Source organism: Fusarium falciforme, chromosome 4 (assembly GCF_026873545.1).
Source record: "Fusarium falciforme chromosome 4, complete sequence".
In the NCBI taxonomy this organism is placed as follows: domain Eukaryota; kingdom Fungi; phylum Ascomycota; class Sordariomycetes; order Hypocreales; family Nectriaceae; genus Fusarium; species Fusarium falciforme.
This window is the reverse complement of record NC_070547.1, coordinates 4,466,271-4,484,731: the sequence shown is the minus strand read 5'-3', so window position 1 is coordinate 4,484,731 and position 18,461 is coordinate 4,466,271. Positions and strand designations below refer to the sequence as shown.

General features: G+C 51.4%; 6 protein-coding genes and 1 pseudogene across 7 annotated transcripts, besides 1 other annotated feature; 4 read left to right on the top strand and 3 right to left on the bottom strand.

Moving 5' to 3' along the window:
• Positions 1 to 434: 434 nt before the first annotated feature.
• NCS54_00607900 (Hypothetical protein) lies at positions 435 to 1,496 on the bottom strand (the record flags this gene model as incomplete). The annotated part of the gene is made up of 3 exons (XM_053151552.1): positions 435 to 1,038; positions 1,087 to 1,387; positions 1,439 to 1,496. The coding sequence occupies 3 exons, from the start codon at positions 1,494 to 1,496 to the stop codon at positions 435 to 437; spliced, it is 963 nt and encodes a 320-aa protein (XP_053007527.1).
• A 2,243-nt stretch (positions 1,497 to 3,739) lies between these two features.
• Positions 3,740 to 5,412, top strand: NCS54_00607800 (annotated as a pseudogene). Its single transcript has 4 exons — positions 3,740 to 3,961; positions 4,003 to 4,963; positions 5,145 to 5,360; positions 5,405 to 5,412.
• Positions 3,740 to 5,412: a sequence feature.
• Positions 5,413 to 8,181: 2,769 nt separating this feature from the next.
• Positions 8,182 to 9,477, top strand: NCS54_00607700 (Hypothetical protein; the record flags this gene model as incomplete). Its single annotated transcript, XM_053151551.1, has 5 exons — positions 8,182 to 8,218; positions 8,278 to 8,523; positions 8,574 to 8,938; positions 8,988 to 9,028; positions 9,078 to 9,477. The coding sequence occupies 5 exons, from the start codon at positions 8,182 to 8,184 to the stop codon at positions 9,475 to 9,477; spliced, it is 1,089 nt and encodes a 362-aa protein (XP_053007526.1).
• Positions 9,478 to 11,215: 1,738 nt separating this feature from the next.
• Positions 11,216 to 12,133, bottom strand: NCS54_00607600 (Hypothetical protein; the record flags this gene model as incomplete). Its single annotated transcript, XM_053151550.1, has 1 exon — positions 11,216 to 12,133. The coding sequence occupies one exon, from the start codon at positions 12,131 to 12,133 to the stop codon at positions 11,216 to 11,218; it is 918 nt and encodes a 305-aa protein (XP_053007525.1).
• Positions 12,134 to 13,500: 1,367 nt separating this feature from the next.
• Positions 13,501 to 14,085, top strand: NCS54_00607500 (Hypothetical protein; the record flags this gene model as incomplete). The annotated part of the gene is made up of 2 exons (XM_053151549.1): positions 13,501 to 13,940; positions 14,001 to 14,085. 2 exons carry the CDS (start codon positions 13,501 to 13,503, stop codon positions 14,083 to 14,085), a joined length of 525 nt encoding a protein of 174 aa, XP_053007524.1.
• A 1,868-nt stretch (positions 14,086 to 15,953) lies between these two features.
• NCS54_00607400 (Hypothetical protein) lies at positions 15,954 to 16,700 on the top strand (the record flags this gene model as incomplete). The annotated part of the gene is made up of 1 exon (XM_053151548.1): positions 15,954 to 16,700. One exon carries the CDS (start codon positions 15,954 to 15,956, stop codon positions 16,698 to 16,700), a length of 747 nt encoding a protein of 248 aa, XP_053007523.1.
• A 438-nt stretch (positions 16,701 to 17,138) lies between these two features.
• Positions 17,139 to 18,323, bottom strand: NCS54_00607300 (Hypothetical protein; the record flags this gene model as incomplete). The annotated part of the gene is made up of 3 exons (XM_053151547.1): positions 17,139 to 18,050; positions 18,112 to 18,131; positions 18,188 to 18,323. 3 exons carry the CDS (start codon positions 18,321 to 18,323, stop codon positions 17,139 to 17,141), a joined length of 1,068 nt encoding a protein of 355 aa, XP_053007522.1.
• Between the last annotated feature and the right edge of the window lie 138 nt (positions 18,324 to 18,461).

The window sequence follows — 18,461 nt, the reverse complement described above, 5'->3', positions numbered from 1 at the left end:
CGAGGATATTGATTGATGCGTCGAATGAGGGAATGATGCAGTTGTCAGAGGAGAAAAAGTAAACAAGGTGATCCCAAACAAGGGGAGCCCAGTTTAAACAACAACAACCCCTCGGAGGAGCAGCCCGGGCTCCGTTCGTGACGGGTTTCCCAAAAAGGCAACTGCCAAAAGGTCCCTTCCACTGTCCAAGAGGCCAGATGCCGTCAGCACCGTAAAGTGCCTGACATCCGCTGCAGCTTTGGGTGAGTGGGTGCTGGGGTCTAGTGGACTCGGCAGTGGTTTAGTGGCGTTCGAGATGGTGGCATCGATGCGGGGAAGGGTGTGGCTAGTCTACGACGAGTTTAGTCGAGTTTTTTTGAAGATGATGATGGGAGATTAATTAATAGAATGTGTTATTTGAGCGGTACAAGGTCATACATGTTCAGTATGTATATTTACGCCGAAAACGTGTCGCCGCCATTCTCCAGATACTCCGTCTCCTCCACTGTCGGCTCCCTCCCTAGAGCCTTGTTCCGGTGAGGATATCGCCCAAATCTCTCGATAATCACCTGGTGCTTCTTTTCAAAATCGATATTGATCTTGCCGAATGTCTTGGCAGTCTCGGGGTCCGCCTGAGCAACCTCTCTAGCCTTCTTCTCATATTCATCTGCCCCGCCGGTGCCTTCCAGAAGGCTCAGGATGTCCTGCTGCATGCGTTCATACCCCGACACGGCCTTTTCATGGGCTGATACATCCTCGGAGTGCATGAGGGGCATGTAGAGCCAGTTGCGGTGGGAGAATTGCCATCGTAGCTCGGGAGCATTGTAAGGGAGGCCTTCTTCGAGAGCTTTCAGCGTGAGTTGCACTGCGAGGGGATCGAAGAAGGTAAAGCAGATGGCTGCCTCAGCACCGCGGTAGCAGTTGCGGGGGATCTGGTCCAACAAGATGACCAGACTCAGCCAGTCCAGAGGATCACGTGGCTGAGCGACGGCCAGAATGTCCTCTACTGATGTGATCCCCGCGGCCTTGATGGCTTCAAGAATGGGGCTGAACCGAGCACTAAGGCCGTGAGTTTATGAACCAATTGGTAACGGGAGAGTGACTTACACGCAGACATCGTCAAATTCCTTTCCGCCAAAGAACCATCGGCGCTGGTTCTCGGCTCGAGGAATAGCTCGATCGGCCTCACTCGTCAGATGCTCAAACCAAAAGGCCCGCAGTTCCTCGAGCTTATTGTGGGTGAGGTGGCCTTTGAGACCGTCAAGGTTTCTCGCAGCTTGAGAGTCCATGTTTGTCGACAGTTTCCGGGCCGATGAGCTGAATGTGTTTATCCCGGCAAAGTAACGATGGTACACCCTCGCTGGCAACGAGCTTGAGGAAGACAGCTGGGACAGAGCGAGTCGATGATCTGAAACCCATTCAGCACTTAGATAGCAGAATAGTATAAAGAACAACCAACATGCTACACGGCGTGCTGGGCCACGCGCAGCAGTCGATACTCTCGCCAAGGCTCTCATGATGAAAGTTGACAGAGTGAGATCACAACTCACCTGAGATTTTCAAGAGATGTACCAACTCTTGACTTTCGAGTGAAACAAAGCAAGAGAGTTTAGAGGCGGGAAATCAAGTCAATTAAAGTAACTAGCTGATGAGTAATGACATCAACCTAGCGATTGGATTTGTCAAAATGCGTCCAGCTCGGCGTTCGCTCATTACCCGACTTCCGATCCGATCCACTTCCCCCGGATCATCGGGCGTCCGAGGTTGGATCCGGAGCATGCTCCGTCTTGATTGCCTGACTGGGTCATCTGAAGCCGGACTGAAGACGGCGGGTGCCGGATGCATATTGAATATCTTGGCAGGTCAAGTTTGGACATTACGCACTTGGATTGCGGCATTGGGTTTGTCCATATAGCCTCTCTTGAGGGCGGCTCAATATTCAAGGCTAAAGTGGAGTTCAATTCATCGGCTCTACCCAAAACACAGCAGTCTTATCACCCTCGTCTTGATGAGATGACGGGCGATACACAAACGAACTTCTGGCGCGCCGACTCACAACCTTGGGCGATTGATGCAACGCAGCCTCACTAGATTTCGAGTTCTATGACATTTGACTCAAAGCTTCCAAAGTCACGTTCGAACCAAGATTCTGAAATCTCCGCCTCGCTTATGGCTTTGTCCCTCGTTTTTGCCCAAATGCCGTGCCACTTTCCTTTCATTTGCACCTCAATCCTGTCTGCCACATTCAGCATTCTTGCCCATCCTTCTTTGTCCACGGACTCTTCAGCGAGTATGGTGACGGTATTGTACAAGGTCATACCGGGACCGATTTCGACATATGTCTCGTTGTTCGGGGAGCTATCTCTTGGTGGAAGAACTCGGCTGCCAAAATTCACCATCGGTAGATTGTCGGGGGCGATGTGGAAGAGTCCCAGGCCGAAGGCTTCCGGGTCGAGTGGACTGCTGATATTGAGAAATGTTACCGGCATGGTACTGTTGTTCGTTACTTGTATTTGGATGATGATTATGGGATCCTTGTTGACCTGCTTGATGTTGATGGTGAGATTTCGAGCTTGCTCAGCCGTCCTCTCTACAGTCTCCCGCTCGAGGGTCATCTTTTCCCGTTGTTTCTCTATGCATTCCCGCTCCTTAGGCGTAGGCGCAGTGCATCGATGTGGGATTCCCTTCCAGCCAGCGTGCTTTCGGAGGTACTCCATATGCGAAGGCATGCAAACTTCATACGTTGGCCTTGCCCAAGCATGGCTTTCGAGTAGCCCAAGCATGGCGAGCCACAGGAATAGAACTCGGAGTCCAAATGGGCAAGCCATGACTGTTTGTGATGATGAGGTTACTGATTGGTTGGTGATGGTAAGTGCCCAGACGAATAATACAGGAGTGGTAACTTGATGTGTACGGCTGGCGTCGGGACATTTGGCGAGCATTTAACCCAAATACAAGAGCATCAGAAACTTTGGGGCAAGCGAATTGATGACACATAAGAGGGAGGTATGAAGATGTTCTCGGTCCTTTTGACTCTGGGATGTGTCATCTTCTCTTCCAAGTCAGCGTGACGTTCTTCTGTTGTGCTGTGAGGCAAGTAAGGTATATGGGCTACGTGAGTCAATATCAGAGAGACAATGCGGCGAAAAGCGCGTTTCTCGGCCGTCCGGTTAGAGGGAGGGACCTTCTGGTATTTACCTACCCATGCGATGGGGGATTTGGAGCAGAGTCCCTGAACTGTAGTCTAAAGCCAGCCATATGAAAGGTGTAACATCAATGGATAATAGCTATTTATTATTTAATAATAGCATACCTCTACTCATGGCTTATCATTGTGTTATAGGTCTATTCTTAGAGAAATCCCTGATAATGGAAGGACATTATGTTAATTTCTTCCCCCAAGGCCAGAAGTTGTCTCACGACCGTGACGCAAGTCATCCATCACAATGTCCTGGACCCCCCTTCAACCAGGCAGGTACAAGAGCCCTACCGAGATGTACTTGCTTTCGAGGTATAAAATGTCTGTTGTAGGTTCTTTCCCTCAAGCCAGCCGGACTTGGCTGCTCCTGCACGCAGTGCCAAAACTTAAGTCTCCTCATAAACCCTCATAAACCCTCATCGGAAAGCCTGACTCTCCCTTCAAATACTAATAGGTTCGTCATCAAAGATCATCATTATTTTTTCAAATTCTTTTTTTTTTTAGAGATCTGCGGCCACGTCACCTCTAGGACAAGTCCCGTCTTGCATCCTGGCCGCCAAAATGTGGTCATCATCCTTTCTCTTTGCCGCCATCGCATGGCTAATCGCCGTCAACGCACAAAAATATGACCCCGGAGACAAGTATCCGAAGCCTGGTCGACCATTGGCACACATCACCGAACGACACAGCACATGTGGACAAGAAGGGATGGCAGGCGACTACTCAGGTTATATCTCAATAGCAATCGAGAGCAAGCGTAAGAGCAAGCTGAGCCGCAAACAGGTTCGTTGTGTTGCGAACACTGCTGATACGTACCAGCCAAGGACAAAATCCCAATAAGGGAGCAAGTCCCAGCCAAGGAATATGCAAACATGTTCTTCTGGTTCTTTGAAGCGCGACACAAACCCCAAGACGCGCCCGTCATCCTCTTCCTAAACGGCGGCCCCGGAATCTCGTCCATCTACAGAGTCTTTGACGGCAGTGGCCCTTGCAACATCGACTGGCAGGGCAACATAGGCCCTAATCCTCACAGTCTCAACGAGTACGCCCACGTCCTTTACGTCGACCAGCCAGTCGGCGCGGGCTTCTCTTTTGGCAATGCCAACTTCACCGACAACCTAAAGGCAGCAGAATACCTGTATCAATTCATGCAGCACTTTTATTTCGAGTTTCCCCAATACCGCAAGAATGAGTTTGGCATCTGGACTTCGGACTGGGGCGCTACTGCTGGACTTGCCCTCGCTGAGAGGATCCTCAAGAAGAACGTCGGCCTCACGTGGATGAGCGTGGGTCTGGAGGGCGAGCTCCCGATTAGACTCTCCATGATGGGTTTGGAGAGTCCCAAGATTGATCCCCCTTCACAGCTTGCACACATGTACATGTACGTGGCCAAGAACCCGTGGCTCTATGTCCAATCGATCGAAGATGGCGAGGATGCTCTCCGGGAGTACATGGACACACTCGAGGCCGATCTAGTAGCGTGCTCCGAGAGGAGAAAGCAGGATTGCAAAGAGGAGTTGAAGGGTTACAGGCAAGCCCTCCGTAGCTCGACAACCCCGGACGGGCTGCGGACCGAGTTTGACTTGTGGGACCTCCGAGATGCTCGGCACAATTCTGACAGATCTCGCAACATCGGGATGAGAATAACACCAGCAGCAAAATGGCTGAGTAATGCCAAGACGCAAGCACATCTCGGAGTGACGGGCGGGAAGCTGGCGCGCGAACCCATCAGGTTTGAGCCATGGAACATACAAGTGCTCAAGCCCTATTCAGCAAACCAAGAGAGTGAGTACAGAGCTGGTCAACCATCATGAGAATAAAACCTAACAAGGAACAGTCATTAGGTCCTGGAGGAAGAGTCTCAGATACGTCGTGCACTCAAAGATAAGAACTATGATCGTTGGCGGTGATGCCGGCAAGTCTCACCCATCCGCCCACCTTGTCGGTTAGGAGCTAACGCCTTGAGTAGATGTCATCGCGAACCCTCTCGGCCTCCGTTGGCTCTCGCAAAACGTGACCGTGGGAATCAATCGCACGTTTGAGGTTGAGCCATTGGTCTGGGACTCGCAGGGCTTCAATCCTGGGCGGCAGAATCGGAAGCTGACTGTAGGCACGTTCAAGAGGGTGAAGCATTTTACGTTTGTTGTTGTCGAAGGGGCCGGGCACGTCATTGCGGAGAGAAGTAGGTATTGAAGTCCTGTCCGGTTCCTCTGCTGACACGAATAGAACCCAAGACGTTAGTTAAGCTCTTCTGGTCCCATGTGAGGAACAAGCCGGTAAATACACCGCTTATAGAATGGAGAGCAGACAAGGGGATCATTTAATGAGAGAGCTTGCGCAACTAGGATCAGGGGAGTTGAGACTCATACGAGCTGAGCCTCGGCGGCTTCGACTTCTTCTTCCTCGTAGCTACAGATACCTAATTGACCGACCTTCTTTTCATCACACCCGAGGCTGCGAGTTGGGTTACCATGCCGGGCTTGCTAACCTGGGCTTTACTGTTGAGCAGCTAGATAGCTAAGAAGGTCCGAGTTTGCAGGGAAACTGGGTGTGGGTAGCAAGGAGAGCGATAGGCTTGTTTCTAGCCCCCAGCCAGTGGTGGTGTCGTGGATAATGGTGACTTTTTACTTTTTATGTAGCCTAGCATGTCCTTTGCGTGTGAAGACGATTAGAGGAACTTCCCCTCAGACGATAAATGTATTCTTACTATCTTCATCGTAAGAAGTTTGACGATTTTGCTAATTCCTACTTAAGCAATTGTAGCCCTTTAGACGTTCTGGCGTTCAAGACTTTAAAATCCTACACCTACCTGTAGATATCATCATGAAGCAGCTTGTATCCATACTTATTTCCTCTAATGGCTGTCTAGCTATGACGGGAAATTGTCGACGTACCGAGCGACACTGGTAGATCCAGGTTTTTTTCCGTCAAGCGAAATTCCCCAGATGATGGACCTGGCATCGGGAACCCCTGCAGGTTTCAGCTCGGCGGAAACATGCCATGTTATTCTAGCAGGCGGCAGGTATCGGACGAGGTACGGATGACCTCTTCCAGGGGGATCCCTTGCGGAAAGGGATCTTCAGGAGCAAACGTCTTTCTTAAAAAAAGAAGGGAATGAGGGGGAAGAGGGCCTTCTCCAACAAAGGAACCCCAATCTCATCTCCAAGGGAGGGCAGGGATTAAGAGGATGCGGCATTGTGGCCAATGTATGGGTGATTGACTCGAAATCATGCCACAGGGGCTGCTTGTTCCAGGGGACGCCCCATGTTTCTGATCTCGCTCTCCCCGCGGAAAAGAGGGAGAAAGACAGATTCTTGCAGTTCAACTTTTCGCTTATACGAACTACTGCCGGGAGACGAGGCATCGCCTGATGAACACATCTCAGCTCTATGCTCCAGTTGTCGGATGAATCTCTGGCCCTCGAGTTGGAGGAACCTCCTTGGTTTGTGTAAACGCCTGGTGTCGGGCCTCGGTCGTGTGTAGGCAGCCCCAGCGGCGTGCTAACGACGCCCGAAACGACGCTGGGAGGACCTAAGATCGACGCTGTTTAAGGCTGTCAGCCCGGATCGACAGGCGCTAACTCAAACTCTGTGAGGCTTATCTGCAACCGAGCCACAGTTGCTCTGATGGCTGATGGATGAGCTCATGAAACCGGAGACTTGGTTCCGCCTGCAACGTGTTGGCTGCAGAAAGGGAATTTAATTTGGTTATGCAGCTCTTGGGTAATGTGTTGGTGGCGTCCTGTTTTACTCGGTCAGCCCAGAAATGGGATCCGCTGAGGAGTGGTTGGTTCCCTGGTATTTGGGAGAGACGCAATTACTGGTGTGTCATCTCTGGAAATAAAGAAAGGCGTTCGGAAGAGCCGTGTGAGTGAAGGCAGCTGTGATCATGAAGTTTGCCCTCTTCCTTTCTCCTGCGTCTCGTTCCTTGCATCTCTCAGTTGCTGGTCCCTGTCACTCGCCCGCCCTGCCCTTGTTTGGCTTGTTTCGCGGGCAATGATGCCTGCTATCCGATGCTTGTTTGCGGGGGAAGCCTTGAGATTTCCAACAGTAACCTCCGACTTGTTCCTACTGCAAGATGTTGGTCCAGAGATTTTCTCCAACTCGAGTAGCAGCAGACGACATCAAGGATCTTGATCCGTCAAATACGACTCCCGTCTCCCGCGTCGAGATGGATGGGCCCAGATCCACCCGGATATGACTCGTGCTCAGTATTGCGCCCACTGCTGCCATCGAGTAGTTAGTAGCAGCTGTCAACTCCACTGCCTGAGCACACATGGCAGATGTACTCTATTCCTGTGATGCAATTGGTGAGGTAGTCACTGTGGTCTTGTCCTGCTGAGCTTGTGGTGCTATTCAACGCCCGATGGAAGCACGAGGCTGTCACAGCATCCACCCTGTGGACACACTCGACAGCCTGAGCGCCATTTCAGAGAACTAAGCTCTTCTTACCGCTCAGTGGACTTCTGATGGCGTACCCGAGATTCCTCTTGACCATCGACAATATCGAAGCGGCAGAGATGGGCACTCGCCCACGCTCCTCCCAGACAGGAGACAGGCGTAGGGATTGTCCAGACAAGGATGGCCTCGACAAACAACAGATGCAACCGTTGAGGATGTGACTGTGCTTCCCACCCTCAAACCAACCAACGCCTCAGCCGCAAATGCCCCAAACAGGCCGTGAATCCCCCCTCCCCCTACCACTGATCGTCGCGCGGCCCGCTGGAGGAGAAGAAGCTGCGGATCCGACTACTCTCTGTCTGTGCTTTATACTTGCCTGGCCATGGCCTTGTTTTAAAAACGGTCGTGAGATCGGGCGCTTCTTTAGCGTCGATGCGCCTTGCTTTTTGGAATATGTATCCTGCCGCTCCCTGTTCCGGCTGCCACTCTTTCATGTTTGCCGTTCGAGACTGTGTTTTGCTTTGTCAAACATCTCCAAGAATACACTGAAAGCTCACTCTCCTTTGAATCGACGTCCGCCGACTGCGGGCTCCCGTCGCCATCATGTCTGAACTATGGAAGGGCCCGCTCTACAAACCAGGTCCGCTCAAGAAGAGGCCCGTCTTAGATACCCGAGGCTAACATGACAAACGCGGACAGTCTCACCAAGCATAGATGACATGAACATTGCGAGCATCGCTTGGGGAGTTTCCCTAGGTGTTTGCATATTCACTTTTGCAAAGGGCACGCGACAAACCATCAAATCGTGGAGGCGGGGCCGCAAGATGAACCCTTACATTATTCTGTTGTGGATGGAGTGGGCGAGCAGCTCTATTATGAGTGCTATTACCTGGTGTTACCTGCGATCTTACATCCCCGGAGGCTTTCCCTTCTTCTTTATCTTGGGTATGTCGACGAGCTCCGTCTTAAGGACACTCACCACTGACACGGGGCAGTCTTTCTCTGGTGTATCCAACTACAGGCCCTCATCCAGATCATCATAAACCGAATCGCCATCCTCATGGTCGTCCGACAGAACGCGAGAAAGCTCAAGATCGGCGCATTCCTCATCATCCTCGTTGTCAACATCAGCGTATTTTGCATCTGGATCCCAGCTCGCCTGGGGATCAACAAGACCTGGAAGGACATCAATAACGTCTGGGACCGTATTGAAAAGGTCATCTTTTTGCTCGTCGACGCCGGTCTCAACCTGTACTTTATTTATCTGGTGCGGTCGCGGCTTATTGCGAATGGTCTCACCAAATATGGTAGACTGTTTCGCTTCAACTTGGGCATGATTGCCGTGTCCATGACGATGGATGTACGTCGGACTTGTCTGGGACACTGGATTCATACTGATGTTGGCTTAGGTCCTTCTCATTGCCATGATGTCTCTTCCCAACGACATTGTGTAAGTCTCCTCGTTACATCAACCCTACTCACCCCTGACAACTCAACAGATACGTCCAATTCCATCCCCTCGCATACCTCGTCAAGCTCCACATCGAGATGAACATGGCCGATCTCATCACAAAGGTGGTCAAGGCCAGCAACCCCTCAGGCTACCCTGACTACTCAGGCTCTCGCTCCCGCACGACACAGCAGGGCAAAAGTTCAGGACGCGGAGTCACCGGCAACAGCAAGCACCCGACTTCCATGTTCGCCGGTGGAAACACGACATACATCGAAGCCGGAGCCGAAGACATCGAGCTTCCGACCCGTAACGAGCACGGGATCCAAAAGACTGTGAGGACCGAGGTGGTGGTCAAGCCATCGCGACAATCCCAATACGATGACCCAGACATGGCAAGCGAGTCGAGTTCCACGAGGCAACTGAAGAGGGAGCACTTTCCGGTATGAGCACGAGACACAACCGTTTGGCAAAAACGAAACACTGCTTGAACTTTCTGAGTAATGATAGATGCCAGAGCATCGGCGCCGGAGCTCCCAGACCCCCATCCTGATCCAGACGTTTGACGCGCCGTCCAGCACTGCTTAATAGTAGACGATACCCGCTTGCTTTTTCTTCTGTTTCTTTTATAGATGACGTTAGACTACAATACTTGCGTAATAGAAAACAAGGTGCGATCCTTTGTCATTGTTCTGGATTTACACAGCCGGTCCCTCAATGCCCAGAGCCGACCCAGCTCCGGATTTACCAATGGGTGTCAATTGAACGACTCGTCACAAAATAGAAGCGAAAGTAGATGCAATGCAACTCTTCAGATCCCGAGAGATTGGGGAAAAGTAAGCAAGACGCGATGCCTGTCTCACTTCTGGCCCACAGCACCACCCATGGGAGTTTGCGACAAGTCACTGGGCAAAACGTGGAAGAAGCTCTGTCACATTCTTGTTCATTTTTACCGAGGCATGATCGGAATTAAACTCTTCGTCTAAGCAAGGTACCGCCGTTAGCTTCATACGCCGCCTTCAATGATCGACGATGCCTGGCAGGTCAGCTCAGGGCGGACCCTCTTCCGCACACCTGGTCCGATGCCCCAACAAACGATCTGATAGGAAATGCCTGTCATTTCAGGCGACATCTTGGCAGATTCATGCCTCGAATGTCAAGACGACATCTCATCTAGACGAGCCCTGGCTCAACACTCCCCGTCATCTGATCGCAATTAATTTAATCGGGATATCAGGCCATGTCTGAACAAACCCCGGTGATCGCCATCATGGCTCGACCTTCAAGACTGGATGATCAGCGTGCTGCTGGGGTTCTCGGCTTCGACAAATACAACACCAATTGGGCCATCTTTGTGTCAACCCCTATTGCACATGGCCCATCATCCCAAGTTTTACACAACATCAGCGCATATCGGCACGGCCTCAAGCTCACGTTATTTGATCGATGAGTAGATTCGTATATTTTTGCATGCATCTGACTCTTGTTCTTCATCATGCACCTCGTGGCCAAGTGCTCCTAGGTCACGGAATATCCCAAGATCGCAGCTCGGCTGATCCCCCAGTCATGTTATTTTAACCAACATCGTGGAAGGCAAAATCATCAGCGCTTTTGTTCAGAACTTTGTCTGACGAATGCTGTATTAGAAATGGTATAGCCTTCGCCTGCTCTCACTAGGGGCACCTGAGATAGATCCGTCGCCACGTTCAACTGTTCAACTGCATCAATGACTCTAATCGTTGCTGTCCAGGTGGATACATAGACGAGATTTCAGTAAATTTTGGCGGTTTTGCTTTTTGCGGGTACTGTTTGACTTGCCTTGTGACACCAGGATGGCATGAGCGGCTAGATATAGAAGCAATGCTTCATTGTATGTAACAAGGGATGGATATTCGTTTGGGGTTCTTGCTGGTAGGATCCTCGCGTTTATTCCAACAAACATACAGCTCTACTTTGGGCTTGCACACTGCTCTTACAATTGAGAGTTATGAATGGCTACAGCTAACGGTGGAAATGAGTACACTGGTGTCATGGTGAACGTCTGACCCTTTGATAGAAATTCGAGCACTCTGGAGTTTCAAAGCGCAAACGCGATTCCTGTTCGTCTTACATACAACCTGACTGTTGAAGATACAAATTGGAACAGAAAGCCACGTATTCTAGCTCTGACCTCCTAGGAACCAGTAATTACTCCATGAACCGAGCGAACCAGTCCAAGAACTGCTGAGGCTCTTTCTGAAAATACGTATACCCGTGCCATCGCTTCGTCGTACCCTGGATCCAATGCAACTTCTTCTCAGCGATGGGAATATTGTCATACACAGACTGGACGTCCTCAGGCCGTGTGACAGGGTCATCATGGACCTGGTACAAAAAGGTAGGGACGTTGACGTGCTTGGCGTCAGACGCTGGGGCAACGTAATCCACGTGAAAGCTCGTCTTGAGGAAGAATCGCCGGTCAACTTCCTCCATATAAGAAGCTGGGGCTCCAAGTGCCTGGAGAAGAGTTTCGAAGAAGATTCGGACAGTCAGAGGTTGGGGAGCAACCATGCAACGGACGCCCTCAAAAGCTTCGGGGTGACGTTTCATGGCGGCTAGAGTTGCGTTGGCTCCGGCACAGCGGCTGAGGAGACCGATGATCATGTCACTCGTGTCTGGGCGGTTGCGGATATACTTGAGTGAACCAAGGACATCGCGCCACTCGTAGAAACCAAAGAGGCCGTTGTTACCACTTCCGCTGTGGCCGTGGTTGCGTAGATCATAGGCAAGAACATTGTATCCAGCATCATGAAGGATCTTGTAGTCGGGGATGAAGTTGACCTCAAAGTCATTGCCCGGGACGAGCGAGTTCCAGGGCTCCAGATGAGAGGGAAGTCCAGCACGGCTGAACCAGTGCGGATGGTTGGCGATGATGATCTTGTTGGAGCCCTTGCATGGGATGAACCATCCCTCGAGGGAAACCCCATCTTCAGATGGGAAGAAGACGTCTTCATACTCGAGGCCAGCTTCCTCGGGGTAGTGAATGATGGGTGCAAGAGTCCAACCGCGGAAGTCGTCGACCACGGCCTGGATTGTGGCATGAATTTGTTCTTCGGAGAGGGCCATCTTGGTTTGTAAATGGTGGAAGTGGATGATGTCTGTGTTGTGGCCTGGCTTAAAAAGGAAGGGCTGCGTAGGAGCTACCGTGAGTTCTTGTTATCCTGTGGCAATATTTGAATCCGTGCGAGGCTTATAAGGCCTTTTATCTTCCATCCATCTTCTGCCCATTGGCACTCTTGATCGTGAGCAGCCAGCCCCCCATAGATCCAATCGCAGCCAAGCTTCAACACCCTCTCGTCACAATTGCAGTCAACTGAGACTGTAAAGCTGCCAGATATCGAATTGGCTGCAGCCAATCGGCTCAAGGTTAAATCCATATGAATATTCCCGTCGTCTGCTCAGTTTGTTACTCGGACATGGAGATGGTTTCTTCGCCACCTCCGACGCGGACTTTATTTTTCCATAATCCCGTTTAACTCCAGCCTACTTTCCCGGTAACTCCTACAATTTTACATCGCCAAGATATATGAGGGATATATAATTACTGACGAATAATTTCTTAGCCCCTTTAAGAAACTCGATTGAGAGTTACTTAAAAAGGATTCCTAGGCATGAGTCCACGGGGGCCAACCTTTGGCTTGCCTTCGCGATACCTGCCCTCTTCTGTGCGGATGGCTATGAGGGAAGGTTTCCTAGTATTCATGAATTAGCCATGAGCGGCTCATTCTCATGAAACTTGCCATAAATGAGGGTCGAATTGCCAACCTGAGCTGAAAGATTCGGTGGTCGAATCCTGTTAAAGCCCCACGTCCTGTCTGCAGCGGAGCTACGAGCAGCTCTTTCAACCGAAAATCACACTCGTATATATCTGACAGTAATGGGCGATGGTAATTGGCTAAATTTGTAGCCCTTGATGGCAGCTGATGGAATCTGCCATTGTAACACCGAGTTCTTTGTTTTTGGAACAGTATTCTTCGCCATGGATATTGCATTTCCTGAAATGTTCTCTATTGTTGGGTGTGTGTTCATTGTTCAATTTGTACGTTCTTTGTTCGCGCAGTGGTTTTTCTCCTCTGAAAGGGGCACTTATCATCATTCTTAACAATGCCTCTGGGCTAACCTAATAAAGAATCATTCGTACCGCTTTATGGGAAGTTAGGAAGCAACCTATATAATCTCTTACCTAGAACCCATGCCAGCTTCGCGGCTTGGCCGCTACAAGACTTGAAGCACCCCGCTGACAAAAGTCATACTCATCTACAGTACAGATGCATTGCATTCTCACGGAAGCCGGCACAGAATGCCGCGATAGCGTGCTAACGACAGCTGCAAACATACTGGGAATCTTGACGTTCGCGTTCGGCTTATTTCTATCGTTCACTGCCTTGGTAACTATCACTCGGAACGCTGACAACGAAGTTCGAGGCTTGTTAATGGCTCTAGACCGGACCGATGTACATCTCGGTGATATCAACGCCTATCTAACACAATTAGACATCGAACGAGACCTGGTTCTAAAGGAGATGCGACCCACGGTGACCGGTAGTTACAGGGAGTTCCTACAAGCCCGTGATGATATCAGGGACTACTTGAAAGAATTTGCACCAGAGATTACCCAGGAACAACCGAAGCCATCTAATGGCCCCAGTATCAACCATGGGAACACATGGCCGCAGAACCCGACTGCACCTCCACAGGATGGACTGAACTATCACAACAATTCTTACCATACTTCCCAAGGACCACGGAAATCATCGTCTCTGTGGACTCGTTCTAAATGGTGGTATCACAAAAAGGAAACTGCGGCAAAGATGACAAGGTTGGAAAGTTGCAGGCAGCACTTCAATGCCATCCAGCTGACTCTTATTGCGAGGTAAGTTTGAGTATAGCTGAATCTTTATGTTCGGTAACTAACATGTATGTTCAATGGCAGAAAGATGGAGCAGCAGAAATTGTCAGTGGAATCACTGCGTCGGGCTGTTGATGGCCTCACCCCGAAGCCCGCGTACCTCGAATAGAGCTGTGACGACTATAAAAAGAGTAGTCTTCGTGACTTAGAACTGACGGAGTCATCCTTCATAGTCGATGATCTTCAACAGAATTTCCAAGAGGGTCCCCTGAACGCCGCGGCTCTGAGCTAGTACTCTTTGGGAGCCATGTTAAACTCTTTTGTACCTATTTCTGAGGTGATGAGGTGATTTTGCTCTAAGCATACTGCGAGGTACAAGTCGAAATGAATTGAAAGACCAACTTTTTTCGGTAGAGAACTTAAGAAATAGTGAAACAGTGCGTTAATTCGCTTTAGGGTTATGTGATAGGTGAACGATCCGCCATCTTCTCTGTATAAACCTTTGGTGTTGGTGGCATGTCTTGGTCCTGGGCCACGACAGACTCAGCCCAGGGGAAAATCGCGCCATCTGCTGTTCCTGGTTGCGTCGCTTCCGATAAGGTTATGGGGCTTAAGCCAGAGGCCGATCTAGGCTTGATGCCCTGAAACTTTGTTCCGTAGAGGGTCTAAACCTCTACACTCAACTTGGTTCTGGAATTTGCCAAGCGTATTGACGTAGAGTGGCGCCGGATGGCCTCATACGGTTCTGCAAGTCGATCTCTGGAGCGTTGCTTCTTGAATTTGATTCATTGGTGCATATATGAAGATGAGAAAAAGTGAACATGATGATATATCTCATTAACGTTATGTGTAGAAGGTACCTGCTCACCAAGTGTGGACATGAAAACCGGTCCGATCTTTACGCTTGCCTATCCGTTGTGTACTATTATTTGAAACCCAGGCATTGGGCCATCTACCTGATAAATCTTGCGTGATCCCTTATAGCGTAGCATCTGATACATAGATGGATATCAATTTACTCATTGCGAATGAACTCGTTGTACCAACGCGTGTACGGGCTGTAGTAAGCCAAGGGGGCGTTCAAACTGGCCCCCAAAAGACATTGGATAACGTGTTCCTAGATAATAAGCCTGCCAAGGCTACAGAGATCTTGGAAGCGGCTCGAGGGGCACTAGTGAAACCACAGCTGCCAGTCGAGGCGGCGTTGGTGCCATGTTCTTCGTGGCTCAGCCCTGTTTGTGAATCTACCGTCTAGACTGACGGCATAACACATCAGGAACACGGGAGCTGGCCCCAAAACAAATATCAGATCTCGGCAGCCTGGTCGAGGAGTAACTGATACCAGACACAGCCTGCATCTCAAATGCAGTCAGACAAAGATGCCCAGACGCCAATGATATCAGACAAGCAAATACTATGCAGGATTACAAAAAATATCTCCTTCGTATGCCTCGTACTGCGTACGTAACCCTCCCCTTTGTAAATGCCGCACAAACAAAATGACGGGTTGCACAAGCATCCGCGTGCAGCTGGTCTTTTCTAGGCAGACGAAAGCCAAGAACGACGAAAACATCTGGGCGCTTAGGGAGAAAACGTGCAAAGCCCTTCCCGTCGTTCGATCTCTGGGGCAACCCGCCTGGTGAGACAGCCACGGGAAGGACACACGACAAGGTGTCAGATCCTGCTTAATCAAATCGGTACGATGCACGTTTTGGATATAGATCCATGTGATGAGGCCCCCGTGGTGATGCTTGCGGGCTTGGCTTAGTGCCCCGTGGCTGGAATGTCTTGGATGCCGTGGGCTAGCCCCGATGACCCGATGCCTTAGGGCTGGCCGCGTCCGGCAATATGGGCAAGAGGATCTGGAGAGAAGGCTTGAGTATAAATGCCGTTTACCAGCTTCCGGGTTGTCGATCCATCCTTCGTCTTCTTCTCTCCTCAGCTATATATCACACATACACTCGCCACAAAAAAGTCACTCGTTGACCCCCTCCTACTTAACCTCGACACTCGCTACAATATTTTCAACTTTCCACCATGAACAAGATCTTCCTCTTCGCCCTCTCGGCTACTGGCGTCCTGGCCGCCAACAGAAGCCCTCTCCTCGCCGTTCGACAGGTCGTCACCATTCCCTGCTCCGACCAAGGCCTCAAGGACTGCGGCACAGGCTGTATCCAGCAGGATTGGACCTGCTGTCCCAGCAAAGCCGGCGGCTGTCCTCCAACGGCATACTGCGATGTGGGTGCCAACGGCGAGTACGGCTGTTGTCCCAATGGTAGCCAATGTGGTGGTGATGGCGGTGCCAACACGCGCGGCATGACCAACACCATTGTCGTCCCCGGTAGAACGACGACCATCTATAACCCACTCGACACTGAGGAGCCTCAGGGACCCATCGTGGAGACACAGACTTCTCTCATCGTTGAAGTTAGCCAAACGACCATCGATATTCCCATCTCTCAGTCCAATGGTGGCGGAACCGCCGTCCCTAGCGGTAATGGTGGCTCTGGCGGCTCTGGAGGTGACGGTGGTTCTGGCGATGGCGGTTCGGGTGGTGATGGAGGTGATGGTGGTGCCGCTGGCTCGAGCGACGTTCCTCCTGTCATTCAGACCCCCAATCCCAACCCGGAGCCCAACCCAGTCCCCGTCCCTGGCACCGAGACTGCATCCGGCACACCAGTTCCCGTGCCCGTCCCCACACCCGTCACCGTCAACGCGGCCTCCTCCAATGGCTACAGCTGGATCGGTGGTGTCGTGGCTGGTCTCGCCGCTCTACTGATTTAGAGCCTTTCACTAAACTTTGTCTTTCATTTGTCGCGGGAATGGCTGCTGGCTAGTGAGCAGCTAAGGAATGGTCTGGATCGTCAAAGGTGTGGCTGCAGCAGCAGTTTCAGGAACACATGCGCTAGGGGCAGGTACAGGTTGTGTGCCTGATCGGATGTAATTGTCTGTCAATATAATTAACGAACGAATCGGTTGAAGTTTCACGTTAGATCTGCTGGGTAGATGCGGGCGGATGATCACCCGTCTTACACGCATATGCGCCCCGGCATTTCACTATAATTCGCATCAATCCTGGCAATTAGATGACAAGGAGTCAAGACCTGGTATATGAGACCGTGGACTTTGATGCTTAGTTCACAGCAACGAACTCGAACCGTTGCCAAGTGCAATTGATGGTGCGACAATGACTATATTATTTTTTACCTACACAGCTCCCGCTTACTCAATCTTGATGCAGACCTTGCCCTGGTGCTTGCCCGACCACTGGTACTCATAAGCCTCCTTGAGCTGGTCCAGGGTGAAGATCTTGGGATCCACGACAGGTCGGAGCTTCTCTGGGTTGGCCTCGACAGCGCGGCACATGTCCTCCATCTGAACCCGGCTGCCGACCAAGATACCGCGGGTGGTGCAGAGGTGGGTGAGGTTGTCGAGGAATCCAGGCTGCTCCTTGTCGGTACCGCCGACGAAGCCGATGATGGTGATGACGCCGTCAATCCTGATGCTGTTGAGCGACTGCTTCATCGAAACGGGACCAGCAACCTCGACGACATGATCGACACCGACACCGCCAGTCAGCTCCTTGGCCTTGGCGCCCCATTCCGGAGTGTCGCGGTAGTTGATGATGTGGTCGGCGCCGAGCTTCTTGAGGAGCTCCGCCTTTTCGTCTGAGCTCGTGGTCGCGATAACCTTTGCGCCGGCGGCCTTGGCAAACTGCACAGCAAAGATACTCACGCCACCGGTGCCCTGGGTGAGCACCCACTGGCCGGGCTGCACCTTCTTGTCGGTGACACCGAAGAGGGCGTTCCACGCGGTGAGACCGGCGCAGGTGAGGGTCGCGGCCTCGTGGAACTCGAGGTTGGAGGGCATGGACACAAGACCCTGCTCGTCAAAGGCGCCGACGGTGCGGAGCGTGCCGTGGACGGCGCCACCCAGGCCAGTTTGGATGGAGAGGCCATCGAGAGAGCCGCCAATGTGTCCCTGGTTGAAGAGAGTGACGACCTTGTCGCCGGGCTTGAAGCGCGTCACATTCTTGCCGACTGCTAGGACGGTGCCGGCGCCGTCAGAGCCGGGGATGACGTTGGGGACAGCCGGGAAGGGATATCGGCCGAGCGGGATGATGAGGTCACGGTACTGTGACGTTGTTAGTGAGGGGAAACTTTAACGTTACTGTAAAGTATAGGAAAAAACGCACGTTGAGGGACGCGCCCTGGACTGTCGGAACGGGTTAGCTGGGCTCAGGGCATTCAATTCTTGTTCCTGAAACTTACTCTTGACCAAGACCTGGCTGTCGCCGAGTTCAGCCAGAGGCTGCTCAGAGAGCTGGAGGGCGTTGAAGCCATCCTTGCCATCCTGTGCGGTGACGTTCCACTGCCGGACCGTCTGGGGAATCTTTGTCTGAGTCATTGTTGAAGATGTGATGTCGAGATGCGATGATGGGGAAATCTCTTGCTTCTACCAGAACCAGAACCAGGGCCTATATACCTCGTTCCCTTGATCCAAGATGCCATAGTTGGATTTGTAAGGAACCTCTCCGTGGAAACT